Source organism: Phoca vitulina, unplaced genomic scaffold, assembly GCF_004348235.1.
Source record: "Phoca vitulina isolate PV1807 unplaced genomic scaffold, GSC_HSeal_1.0 scaffold36, whole genome shotgun sequence".
Lineage (NCBI taxonomy): Eukaryota > Metazoa > Chordata > Mammalia > Carnivora > Phocidae > Phoca > Phoca vitulina.
The window spans coordinates 14,185,881-14,198,821 of NW_022589739.1; the positions used below are offsets into that span (position 1 = coordinate 14,185,881).

Below are 12,941 nucleotides of genomic sequence, written 5' to 3' on the forward strand. Positions count from 1 at the left end.
TCAAATCTGTGCCCCTCCTCTTCATCATAAAGCAGTCTATGCTTTAGGTCACATTTCTTCATCTTTTATTATTATTGCAAGTTTCTCACCTTGTCTCCTTGCTTCTGGCCTTCCCTTCATCTAATCCATAATCCACCCTCTACAAGGCATTACGTGACTTTTCTAATATGTAAACCTGACCAATCACACTCTCGCTTGCTTACCAGTTAACATTTCCTGAACACTATGGTACCAGGCACTTTGCTAGGTAGTTTAAACTGTTAACTGACTTTTCACAATAACCCCACAAGAGAAGTACTATTATTACTTCTGTTTTAAAGATAAGGACACTGAAGTTTAATTTGCTTACAGGATAGAGTCCAAGCACCTTAGCCAGGCATAAAAGGCTCTTTCAGAGGCAGCCCTGCCTCACCTCTCACCATCCCACATACTCCTGGGCTCTAACCAGAGTGAACTGCTGCCCACAGGCCAGGCTCTTTCACCCGACTATGCCTCTGCACACACAGTCCGCTGTGACTAGAACTTTCTCTCATCTCTGCCTACAGAATGCCTCTTCATCTTTGAGGTCCAGCTCTACTGTCTCTCTTGCTGGGATGCCTCCAAACAGTATTAGGGCAGCTTCTTCCTCTTGTTCCTTAGCATTCTGTCCATGTTTCATCACAGCACTTAGAACAAGAAATTGTATCATTGCCTGTCCCTGCCTCTTAATGGGAACTTCTGAGGTAAGGTCTAATTCAAATCTGTCTTCAGTAGCAGCACACAGCCTGGCAATACCCATTTTTTGGAAGAATGAATACTTGGGAGGTCCGAATTAGAGTAGTACCCTGGGGACCTGGGCACAGACCGCTCCAGCAGACCGTACATTCTGAGCATAACTAAACCGACTGTAAAGGCAGCAATGTCAGAAGCCAGGATGAGTGAGGCCAGGAACTCCACTGAAGGCGACCTGCTTTCAGTGCTCACCCTCCAGCCATTTCATGGTTTCCGTCTTTCCTGAGTCCCCACCGCCTACCCTTTAGTTTCTCTCTGCTCTGCAACATGAATCACATTTGTGTAGTGGGTACTCATTTAATTTCCTCAAGAATCAATTTGATTTGATTTTCTCAAGAATCCTGTGAAATTATGATAGTTCAATTCAATCTATATTTACTGATCCCCCCTCTGTGTTATGTCTGGTGCCGGGGACACAGAAAAAGACAAGGTCCCTGACCTACGTGGGGAGTGTACAGTCTGGTGGGTAAGGGATTACTGTCTCCGTCTTACAGGTGAAGAAACTGAGGCTCAGAAAAGTTAAACTGTAAGTCTGACGTCACACAAGTAATAAGAAGCTGGGTCTAGAAGGGTCAAAAACAGGCCCCCTGGCTTCTGGTAGAGAAAGATCTCTTCAGTGGAACAGCCTCCTTCCTCAGCAGCTGCGCAGTAACCCCTGCTGGCTGCTGCGCTGCCGAAGGTCCGGAGTGGTTTCTTTTTCCCATAACACGTCCAACCGTGTTTCAAAGCAGGAACAGGGGGAATGTTAGGTGTCCCTTCCTCCCATTAATACTGCCATTCTGGAGGGGGAGGGGGAGTTGGGCAAGTCCATTTCAACTGCGCCCACTTCCTCTCTCCTTTTCCCTATCACTTGCCTTTTTTCTAAAAAAAAAATTTAGGCAAGTTACCGTAACTTTGAGCCTCAGTTTCCCTACATGCAAAATAGAAATGATGATACCGACCTTCTAGACTTAATGACGACTGAATGAAAAAGGTATGTGAAGTGCCTGGCACATAGTAAATGCTCAGTCAGTGCTGGTACTCTCCTTTCCCCTCTCTCTGCACCCTTCACTTCGATTTCACCTGAGATTAATGGTCTCATTCCTTACATCCAGAACACTGCCTTCAAGTGTAAAATCCCCAATAGATTGATCCAGTAAATCAGGCTGGGCTAGGCTAATGAATGTGCTACTAACCCTTAAACCCAATTCAAAGCATTATGCTTCCGAGGGCGGTGCTAACAGTAGCATCATAGCACCGTATTCGCCCCGGCATCTTCTGAAGGAAGGGGCTTCCTGTACCTCCCAGGGCATTACATGAGGGAGGCCACTGCTCACACTCACACACACACACACATACACACTAGGCTAGCCTAAGTGCCAGCATCCAAAATGCCTACAAATGGCTCAAGGGGGGACTACTTGTTGGAAATCCCAAAGGATACAGGAGGCTCTGCCTTGTGGACACCTCTGATCCAGATGTTGCCTGCTTCTGCCTGATGTCAGGGCAGCTGATGGGTAGCGCCCGATGGCTTTCCTTCCTGCTCTGGGAGGCTAGGTAGAGAGGGAATTTCTCGAAGCTATCAGCAGAATCACTTAGTTCACTGGAGGCAGCCTCATGCTCAGTCTGGGCCTCTGGCTTGGGCTCCTGGTCCTGATCTGCTCTTGGTGAGCTCAATCCAACAGAAGTGCTGCTCTGTTGGGCTCCTGAGAGTGTCACTTGTGAGACAAGTTGACGGTCTGCTGAAGCAGGCTCTCCATCCCTGGCATGAGAGGCTTCAGCCTCACAAGCAGTAAGACTTTGGCTAGGAGAACCCTGCCTAAGCAGGTGGGGGTGGACCGCCCTTCCTGGGCTGGACAGAGGGCTACTTTTGCCTTTGAGCTCTTCTCTGGGGAAACGCTTTGAAGAAGGACAAGAAGGGCCTTCCCTATGCACCTCATCAGGCTGAAGGCTGATGATCTCACTTGCGTCTGACATGAAACTGGACCAAGGGCTAGTTTTGTCTGTCACGGTGGTGATGTCATTGAGTGTCCTGGGCTCAATGATGTCTTCTTCATAGTCCTCATCACTGTAGGCTGGGCCTGCCTCAGTTTCCTCACTGCTCTGCATCCTTGTAATGGGTACTGTGTGCCCCAGGGACTCACAGAGCATTCCTCTTCCGCTTGAAGTCTCTTCAAGAGTAGGGGGAGTTAGGTGGTTTCTGCCTTCATCCGGAGCTCTTGCCAACGGCAGGTCTGGAGTTGTGCTTCGTTCCTGCATGGCCACTATGTCCTGAGCATCTGGTAGGGTGGGAACCTCTCCGCTTCTACTCCTGGCTCGGTGAGAACTCAAAGATGCTTGAGAATTCTTGGTGATGGTCTGCAGATCTGAACAGCAACAGATATGTCTCACTACAAGATAGGGCCACAGACCACTCAATTTTCCCATGCTAGGCTCTAGCTTCAGATGTATTCTTGCAATCAGACTTTGAACAAATCTTAAAGATGGTTAATCCACTCGAATCAGTGAAACTATATGCAAGGCAGTATATAATTTCTAGCACTTTATTCTAACATCAGAGGACCAAAATCTAATCTGTTTATAGTTGTGGTTACATCGCTTTCAGAGACTATCTGCTCATGCTCAGGAATTCTTGGGAGCTAGGAGTCCTGGCGGGCATGTTCATGCTTCCATTTACTTCAGTAATTACCTATATTAAAAATCAAAATGAGAATCTACTTATTTACCTATTTGATGACAGTTATTAGAACGATATATTTTACTTGGAAAATAAAAGCAAGTCATCTATCACCCAAATCGTAAGGCAGGGGAGGTTTACAGAGAAAATGGAGGCAGCATGGTGTGTGGAAAGAGCAGAGGCTTTGGGGGCTGGTCAGTCTTGGGTTCAAATCTCTACTGTCACTTATCAACTTTGTGGTCATGAGCAAACTATCCTCTCTGAACCTGTTTATCTTTAAAATGTGATTAACAGGGGGGTGGGGGATGGGGTAACAGGGTGATGGGCATTAAGGAGGGCATGTGTGGTGACGAGCATTGGGTGTTATATGCAACTAATGAATCTTTGAACACTACATCAAAAACTAATGATATACTATATGCTGGCTAATTGAACATAATAAAAATAAATAAATAAATAAAAATTTAAAAAAGTGATTAACACCACCCTTCGCACAGGGTTATGGTAAAGAATACATGTGATAAATGGGCATATGTGGTGTGGCACATGTATAAACAATAAATGGAAGCTACCAGTCATTTCAAATTATTTTGCAATTAAATGGGGGGCATAAATAAATAGGCCTAGTAAACGGTTTGTCTGCATGGTTATTTAAGAAGAGAAAGTTAGGAATTGGGAGGCAAATTTGACTCCTGGAGTGTGGGGTCACATCTCCCTCACGGCACCTAATGGCATCTTCAGCCTATAGGAGATGTGGGCTGAATTTAATACATTAACAATTTTCATATCTCAAAGGGGAGTAGATGTATGAGAACGGAACATCCCTACCTGCAAACAGGAAGAGGAACCAGGAAGCAGGTTAGTTAATCCTGATCCCTTGGCCTGAACTATCCTTTCTGTCTTGGAGCAGTCTTTCTGCTTTTTACAAACCAGCCCGTCCTTCAAGGCCCTGCTCTACTGCACCTCCTCCAGGAAGCCTTCCCGGGTGCGCCAGCTGGATGGGATGGCTAAACAGTGTTGTTCTATAAGGAAGCACTTAAGATGCTACTGTGTATGTTTCCCCCATCAGACTGTGGGCTTCTCAAAGGCAGAAACCATGTGTTTGATTCATGTTGCATTTTTAGAGGCCAGCAAAGGACCTGGCACATAGATGTGGCATAAATGAGATCCCTACTCAGTAACTCACTCTCAAGCTTCATTTGTATCTACTTGTCTAATGACTTCTTCAAAAGTGTACTGAGAAGTGATGGAGGCTGGGGGAGTTTATTTATTTGAACTGTTTTCTTCGATCCAATCATCTCTCTCATTCTCTCTCCTCTTTTAATATACCCATTTAGAGGGTTCCCGATTTGCTTTCACCTCTACCCCAAACAAGCCTCCCTCTGTTTTGCTCTTAATGCTTTCTTTCTGGGGGGGCAGTTTCTTCAGTTGACTATAGAATGTACGCTTGAGGAAAGACAATTCCTGTCTTGTCCACCACTTTATCCTCCTAGAACTAGTAACACATAGTGCCTGGCATAGTTTGTGCTCAGTAAATAGATGACTGACTATTTCCAAGCAAGTAGAAGCCAAATACAGCATGTACCTCTGGAGCCCTGGCTACCAACAGGTCAGCTCTCTGGGAAAGAGGATAAGAAGGAAGTTTGTACCTAATATCAATCATGGTGGCTTCTTTCCCCTTTGAACAGAGAAAACTGAACTTATTCATCCCTGTGTACAATATACATCTTTTGCTTGAACAAAAATGACACCAAAGTGATGGCTAAAGGTACTGCTCTAATTGTTTCTTCACTATTCCCCTACCGTGCCTGCTATGTAAGTTCCCAGGTCTTAACCCTGCATTCTGATTCAAAAGAATGGAGCAAGATCCAGGTAATTTTTTAGGTGATTTTTATATGTTCAGGCCAAGTTTGAGAAATACTTATCCTACAGCAGTCTCTGTCTGGGCTGCACAGTGGAATTACCTGGGCAGTTCTGAAAAACACTGATGCCTGGGTCCCACCTTCAGAGATCCTGTTGCAACTAACCTATGGTGCAGCCTGGGCATCTGAATTTGAAAAGTTCCCTTAAGAACTCCAATATGCAGCCAAAGTGAGGTCCACTGCTTTAAGGGGTTTTTCAAAGGGTCGACTATGGACCACCAACATCTAGAGTCATCTGAGGTACCTGCTAAAAATGCAGACTTCTGCCTTCTGAGAATTACAATTTTAAATATGTCTAGTTGATTTTTTCCTGAAAACAGAGTGGCACAAGCTCAAGAACTGCTACTGAAGAACTTACCTAATCCACTCCTGTCTTTTTTTTTTTTTGGCTGGGGAAACCTCAAGAAGGGAAAGGGGTGAGGGTAAGTGGTGTCATATAGTAAGCCTGTGCCAGAAAGCCACCAAAGACCTGACTTGGGTCTCCTGCCTCTCAGTCCGACGGTCTCTCCATTTCACATGTCCCTGTGCCGTGCTATTACACCTCTCCTTCCAGAAGGAAGACAGTAAATAAGTAAGACAGTGAAAGCTGTTGGTCTCTATTTGTCATAGGGGCTTTTATGAGGGCTGATATTCAAATGCTTTTTGAATAGGCACCCAGTGAGCATAACTCCTCAACAAGAGGGGCCCTGAGCCATACCCGTGATTAAGGAGCTGACTTGCAACACCAGGTTATTGGATTTCTCCAGGATGCACTGGCTCTCTGGGTCTAGGCTGCTGTCTCCGGGCCCACGATGGTCCCTGTGGCTCTCCGGACACTGCAAGATGGTATGAGTCTGAGCACTGAGGGGAAGTAAAGGCTTGGTGAGCTTCTGACTGAAGTACTGCTGGATCTGATCTAGCTCATTCAGATTCCTCCTGTAAAAAAAGAAAGGGAGAAGAGGACAAAAGCGTCATTTCCTGGGATTGCAAGCATCTTTTACATTTCCCTGGCATTCTACTGCTTGAGCTAGGACCTTAGTACTTCTCACTTGGTCTGTTAACACTAGGACCCTACCCTCCTGCTCTAATCCACCAATTCATCCTTCATTTGACTACAATCCTGCTGCTGGGGACAACCTGCCCCTCCTTCTGTCTGGCTAATGAGATTCCTCTTCTGATGTCCAGCAAAAACCCCACCTCCTATAGGGAAGGAACCATTCTTGACTACCATCCTCTTACTCTGACAGAGGAAGGCCTTACTCTGGACTAACACTGACCTTTGCTACCTCATAACCATTCCTGATCCTTCAAGTAAGTGACCTCTCCTAGCAAGTCTTCCCTGCACCTCTAAATTGGTTTAAGAAGTCCCCCTTTGTGCTCCACAGTTCTGTACTCTCCAATCACATCGATTTCCCCTGATGTACTGTGAGCTGTGTGCTGACTCCTTTCTATCTACTGTACCCAGCACAGTGCTTTCTCCATGATCACAGATGGGCCCTGTCCCAACTAGGTTCATTTTGGCCTCATACCTCTGAATGCTGGAACCCGAGTTCAAGCTACTCCCCTTGCTGTGTCCCTATGCTCTTTAACTTTTAAAGTGCTCATATTTCTCCTTTCCAAAGTCCATCAACCCAAATCCTTGGGCCACCTCTCCCTTAAACTCCTTCACTCTTGGCATCTCCATCAACCTTTTGTCTTAGATTTCCCCTTAGTTTTCTCATTACGTGTCAGTTTCCCAAACTAGGCCATGAGCACTTGGTGACAGAAGACAGTATTTCAAATTTCTCTATTTCTTTGGTTCACTCACTGTGCCTGGTACACTGGTACAACACAGACGCTAAGTACCTGTGAGGTAAACTGAAAGTCTCTCTGTCCTTTGTTAGGAACAGTTTGCATGCTCTACAGTCAAATACAAATTAAATGAGGGAGCACAATGCTGATCCTTAATCTGTCACTAGAGGCCACGACTCTCAAGTCACGGTGGATTTAGGTGTCTACATCTGGGTGTATACCACATGTCACCTGTAGCAGGAACATGCAAAACAACCGTGAACTTGGAACTTTAGAAAACGTGCATACCCAACTGGCCCTGTCAGAGGTTCTGGGTATAGAACCTATTAAGATTAAGCTGCAATTTTCTCATCTGTGAAAAGGTTTATTAATATTTGCTCTGCAGGCCTCATACGAGTGCTGTGATTCAAATGAAGCAATGTTTTAGGGCTCTGTGAACCCAAGGAAGTCATGTAAAATTGGTATCTTGTTTCATCTCCATTTGGTAGAGAATTCGTCTACTAGCAGTTTTCAAAACCTGGTTCTAGGTCTAGCACATCAGCATCATCTGAGAACTTACTAGAAATGCTAATTCTCAGGCACTATCCTAGACCTTCTGAATCAGGAACTGTATGGGTGGGTCCAGCAGCCGCTGTTTTAACAAGCTCTTCATGTGATTCTGATACACACTAAATTTTTTGAGAACCACTGCTCTAGGGCAGTGGTTTATAGCCTGGCAATTTGGCCCCAAGAAGTCTTTTGGCAATGTGTGGAGACATTTTTGGTTGTCATAATCAGGGGACGGGTGCTACTGGTATCTGGTGGATATAGGCCAAGGATGCTGCTAAATATCCTACAATGCATAAGACAGGCCCCTACAGCAAAGTATCCGGTCCAAATGTCAATGGCGTGGACTCGGAGAGAAACTGCTCTAGGGTGCAGGACACTTTCTTTTTTTCTCTTCTCAGCGAATTCTAAAATATGTTATGTGAATGACCCAATAAAATGCAGCCACACTATTAATGGTTTTACTTAAATAGCCTCCAGTCTCTAGCTGAGAATCTAAAATGAGAATCTGAATCTACTACCTCCTTGTAATTATAAAAGTCTGAACAGTTTCCCATAGTCTATAGCATGACTGTTCAATTCTTTTTTTTAAAAGATTTTTTATTTATTTGACAGAGAGAGACACAGCGAGAGAGGGAACGTAAGCAGGGGGAGTGGGAGAGGGAGAAGCAGGCTTTCCGCTGAGCAGGGAGCCCGACTCGGGGCTCGATCCCAGGACCCTGGGATCATGACCTGAGCCGAAGGCAGGCGCTTAATGACTGAGCCACCCAGGAGCCCCTGTTCAATTCTTTTTAACCCATGTTCCACCATTCAAAAACATTTTGCCAATTCTTTTCTGAGTTTGCTTTACAAAACCAAGAAATAGGTTCGTTTTTCCAAATATAAAATCTGTCAAATATTTTTTCCTCAAGTTTTACATACTCTCTTCCTCCCCTCCCCATCACTTTCCACTTGAGAAGCATTTGTTCTAAAAGTCCAAACTCTTAGCTGACATTTAGGGCCCTTCAAGATGGCCCTATAGAAACGTGCCCTGCTTTTTACATCTTTTTTTTTTTTTTTTTTTAAGATTGATTTATTTAAGAGAGAGAGAAAGCATGTAAGTAAGGGGAAGGGCACTGGAAGAGACTCTCAAGCAGCCTCCCCACCATGCGCGGAGCCCTAAGTGGGGCTCGATCCCACAACCCAAGAGGTCTTGACCTGAGCTGAAACCAAGAGTCAGATGCTCAACTGACTAGGCCCTCTGCTCTTTACATCTTATGCTCAGCTGTATCCTGTTACTGCTGGTATTCCTCCAAACTTGACTTGCTGTTTCATGCCTCTGGGTCTTACCATGTTTTCTGCATAGAATGTCCTTCACATTTGTTGACCTGCTCCTTCAAAGACCAGTTCAAGTGTGACTTCTTTAAATCTTCCCATGACCAACTTAGAATGTTACTCATTCCTCCATCTACCCTTTGCTAGAAAACCTGCAGCTCTTATCACATGTCATTATAATGATCCGGCAACAGGCTATCTCCTCCTCTGGGAATGGCAGAGCCAGGATCAGAAGCCAAGGCTACTGGATTCTGAAGCCAAGACCTTTTCACAGCACCACACTTCTTACTAGATAACCCAGGGGCTGACTCAGATGATCCAGAATGGCTCTTTCAATTCTCACAGGGCTCCTCTGGCTCAGATGCTGACAAAATTAAGAAAGAGACAAGCATTAACAGGACATGCTGGTCTGGAAGAATTCAGTGGTTGTGAGAAGAAAGACAGTGGGCAGGATGAGGCTCTGTAAATTTAAAGTAGGTATGAAGCTGTATAGATGTGAGGGTGGTTATTACGTTTGGTGAATAACCTCAAGTTCCTGTGTTAATAGGTATGAGTAATAGAGCCCATGAAGGAATGGAAGGCCTCAAGCTTGAGAAAGATTGATCTATGAGGAACCCTGAGAGGGTCCAGGGTCCAATTCAACACTAACCTAGACAAAAACCCCTCCTAAGCCTCCCAGGGCAGCGGCAGTGGACAGAAAAGCAGTCCTGCCGGCTGCCATTGCCCATTACCTTGTGCTTCACTATGGTTTCCTGTGTCTTTTCCCAGCACAGGGCCTTACCTGAGAGAAGTCAGAATGGAAGTACGGGAGGACAAAGGCAATGTGGTCAGTTTGTCATCACGTGGCAAAACTGCCTCTCCCTGCTGCAGGGATTCATGAAACCGGCGGATATTCTGCACATGCTCTTCATGGCGTGATGCCTGACTTCTTGTGGTACCACTTCTGTCAGGAATAAATGGGGCCAAAGTAAATTCCTAACCAATAAGAAAACTCCTAATGTGACAATCAACAAATAACCTTCCTAAGATGATATTGCAAATCCATCCCCATTACCATAGTTCTGGCTTCGTTAATTCTTGCTTGGATTACAACTCTCTTCCAGATAATCTTGCCTTCAGTCTTACTCCTTTATTTTTCTCTCTCTCTTTTTAAATTCTAATTCTAGTGTAGTTAACATACAGTGTTATATTAGTTTCAGGTGTATAATAGAGTGATTTAACAGTTCCATACATTACTCAGTGCTCATCAAGATAAGTGTATTCTTAGTCCCCTTCACCATTTTCACCCATCCCCCCACCAATCTCTCCTCTGGTAACAATCTGTTCTCTAGAGTTGAGAGTCGGCTTCTTGGTTTATCTATTTTCCCCTTTGTTTTGTTTCTTAAAGTCCACATAGGAGTGAAATATGCTATTCATCTTTGACTTATTTTTTTAGCATTATACACTCTAGATCCATCCATGTTGTTCCAACTGGCAAGATTTCATTCTTTTTAATGGTTGAATAATATTCCATTGTGTATGTGTGTGTATATATGTATGTATACACACACACACACACACACACACACACACACATCTTTATCCATTCATCTATGAATGGACACTTGGGCTGCTTCCATAGTTTGCCTATTGTGAATAATGCTGCAATAAACATGAGGCATTTGCCTTTTGAATTTGTGTTTTTGTATCCTTTGGGTAAATATCCAGTAGTGTGATTCCTCAATCATAGGGTAGTTCTATTTTTGTTTTTAAAGATTTTATTACTTACTTGACAGAGAAAGACACAGCGAGAGGGGGAACACAAGCAGGGGGAGTGGGAGAGGGAGAAGCAGGCTTCCTGCCAAGCAGGAAGCCTGATGAGGGGCTCGATCCCAGGACCCTGCTATCATGACCTGAGCTGAAGGCAGACTCTTAACCAACTGAGTCACCCAGATGCCCCTATTTTTAACTTTTGAGGAGCTTCCATACTGTCTTCCACAGTGACTGCACCAGTTTGCATTCCCACCAACAGTGCATGAAGGTTCTTTTTCTCCACATCCTCGCCAATATCGGTTTCTTGTGCTCTTGATTTAGCCATTCTGATATGTGTGAGGTAACGTCTCATTATGGTTTTGATTTGCATTTCCCTGATGAGTGATGTTGAGCATCTTTTCATGTCTCTGTTGGCCATGTGTAGGTCTTCTGTGGAGAAATGTCTGTTCATGTCTTCTGCCCATTTTTTAATTGGAGTTATTTGTTTTTTGGGTGTTGAGTTGTGTAAGTTTTTTTTTTTTTAATTTAAGATTTTATTTATTTGACAGAGAGACACAGCGAGAGAGGGAACACAAGCAGGGGGAGTGGGAGAGGGAGAAGCAGGCTCCTTGTGGAGCAGGGAGCCCGATGCGGGGCTCGATCCCAGGACCCCGGGATCATGACCTGAGCCAAAGGCAGCCGCTTAACGACTGAGCCACCCAGGCGCCCCGAGTTGTGTAAGTTCTTTATATAGTCTAGATATTAACCCTTTATTGGATATGTCATTTGCAAATGTCTTCTCCCATTCAGTAGGCTGTCTTTTAGTTTTGTTCGTTGTTTCCTTTGCTGTGCAGAAGCTTTTTATTTGGATATAGTACCAACAGTTTATTTTTGCTTTTGTTTCCCTTGCTTAGGTGGACATATCTAAGAAGATGTTGCTATAGTCGACATCAGAGAAGTTACTGCTTGTGTTCTCTTCAAGGATTTTTCTGGTTTCAGGTCTCACATTTAGGTCCTTAATCCATTTTAAGCTTATTTTTGTGTATAGTGTAAGAAAGTGGTCCAGTTTCATTCTTTTGCATGTTACTGTCCAGATTTCCCCAACACTATTTGTTGAAAAGACTTTTTCCCATTGCATATTCTTGCCTCTTTTGTTGAAGATTAATTGACCATATAAACATGGGTTTATGTCTGGGTTTTCTATTCTGTTCCACTGACCTATGTGTCTATTTTTGTGCCAATACCATACTGTATTGACCACTACAGCATTGTAATATAACTTGAGGGTCCAGAGAATTGTGATGCCTCCAGCTTTGCTTTTCTTTTTCAAGATTGCTTTGACTATTCAGGTCCTCTTCTGGGTCCATACAAATTTTAGGATTGTTTGTTCTAGTTCTGTGAAAAATGCTCTTGATGTTTTGATAGAGATTTCTTTATAGAGATTACTTTAAATGTGTAGATTGCCTTGGGTAGTATAAACATTTTAACAATATCTGTTTTTCTAATCTATGAGCATGCAATGCCTTTCCATTTTTCTTTTCATTTTTTAAAGTAGGATCCACACCCAGCGTGGAGCCCAATGTGAAGCTTGAACTCACAACGCTGAGATCAAGACGTGAGCTGAGATTAAGAATTGGACGCTTAACCAACTGAGCCACACAGGAGACCCTATCTTTCCATTTCTTTTTTTTTTTTTTTTAAGATTTTATTTATTTATTTGATAGAGAGAGAGCAAGCGAGAGCAGGAACACAAGCAGGGGGAGTGGGAGAGGGAGAAGCAGGCTTCCCGCCGAGCAGGGAGCCGAATGTGGGGCTCGATCCCAGGACCCTGGGATCATGACCTGAGCCGAAGGCAGACGCTTAACAACTGAGCCACCCAGGCGCCCCCCTATCTTTCCATTTCTTTGTGTCATCTTCTATTTCTTTCATCAATATTTTAGAGTTTTCAGAGTATAGGTCCTTTGACCTCTTTGGTTAGATTTATTCCCAAGTACTTTACTATTTTTGGTGCAATTGTAAATGGGATTGTCTTTTTGTTTTGTTTTTTAATTTCTTTCTGCTGCTTTATTATTAGTGTATAAAAATGCAACAAATTTCTTTTTTTTTTTTTAAAGGAAATAGGATGGGGAGACAAAAAAGGCAAGTTAAACTTGAGTTTTTTTTTTTTTTTTAAGATTTTATTTATTTATTTGACAGAGAGAGACACAGTGAGAGAGGGAATACAAGCAGGG

At 43.8% G+C, this 12,941-nt stretch overlaps 1 protein-coding gene across 3 annotated transcripts in view; it reads right to left on the reverse strand.

Annotated features, from left to right (window-relative positions):
- Positions 1 to 12,941, reverse strand: part of C2CD3 (C2 domain containing 3 centriole elongation regulator) — a 146,907-nt gene that overhangs the window by 19,656 nt on the left and 114,310 nt on the right. Inside the window, exons 29-31 of one of the 3 annotated variants that reach the window (XM_032426881.1) lie at positions 9,761 to 9,922; positions 6,047 to 6,264; positions 2,195 to 3,116 (exon numbers count right to left, since the gene is read on the reverse strand). In XM_032426881.1, the coding sequence (XP_032282772.1) occupies positions 2,195 to 3,116; positions 6,047 to 6,264; positions 9,761 to 9,922 (1,302 nt within the window). Of the gene's footprint in view, positions 1 to 2,194; positions 3,117 to 3,148; positions 3,440 to 6,046; positions 6,265 to 9,760; positions 9,923 to 12,941 lie in introns of those variants that run through there. The other 2 variants (XM_032426883.1, XM_032426884.1) reach the window with 2 other exon arrangements.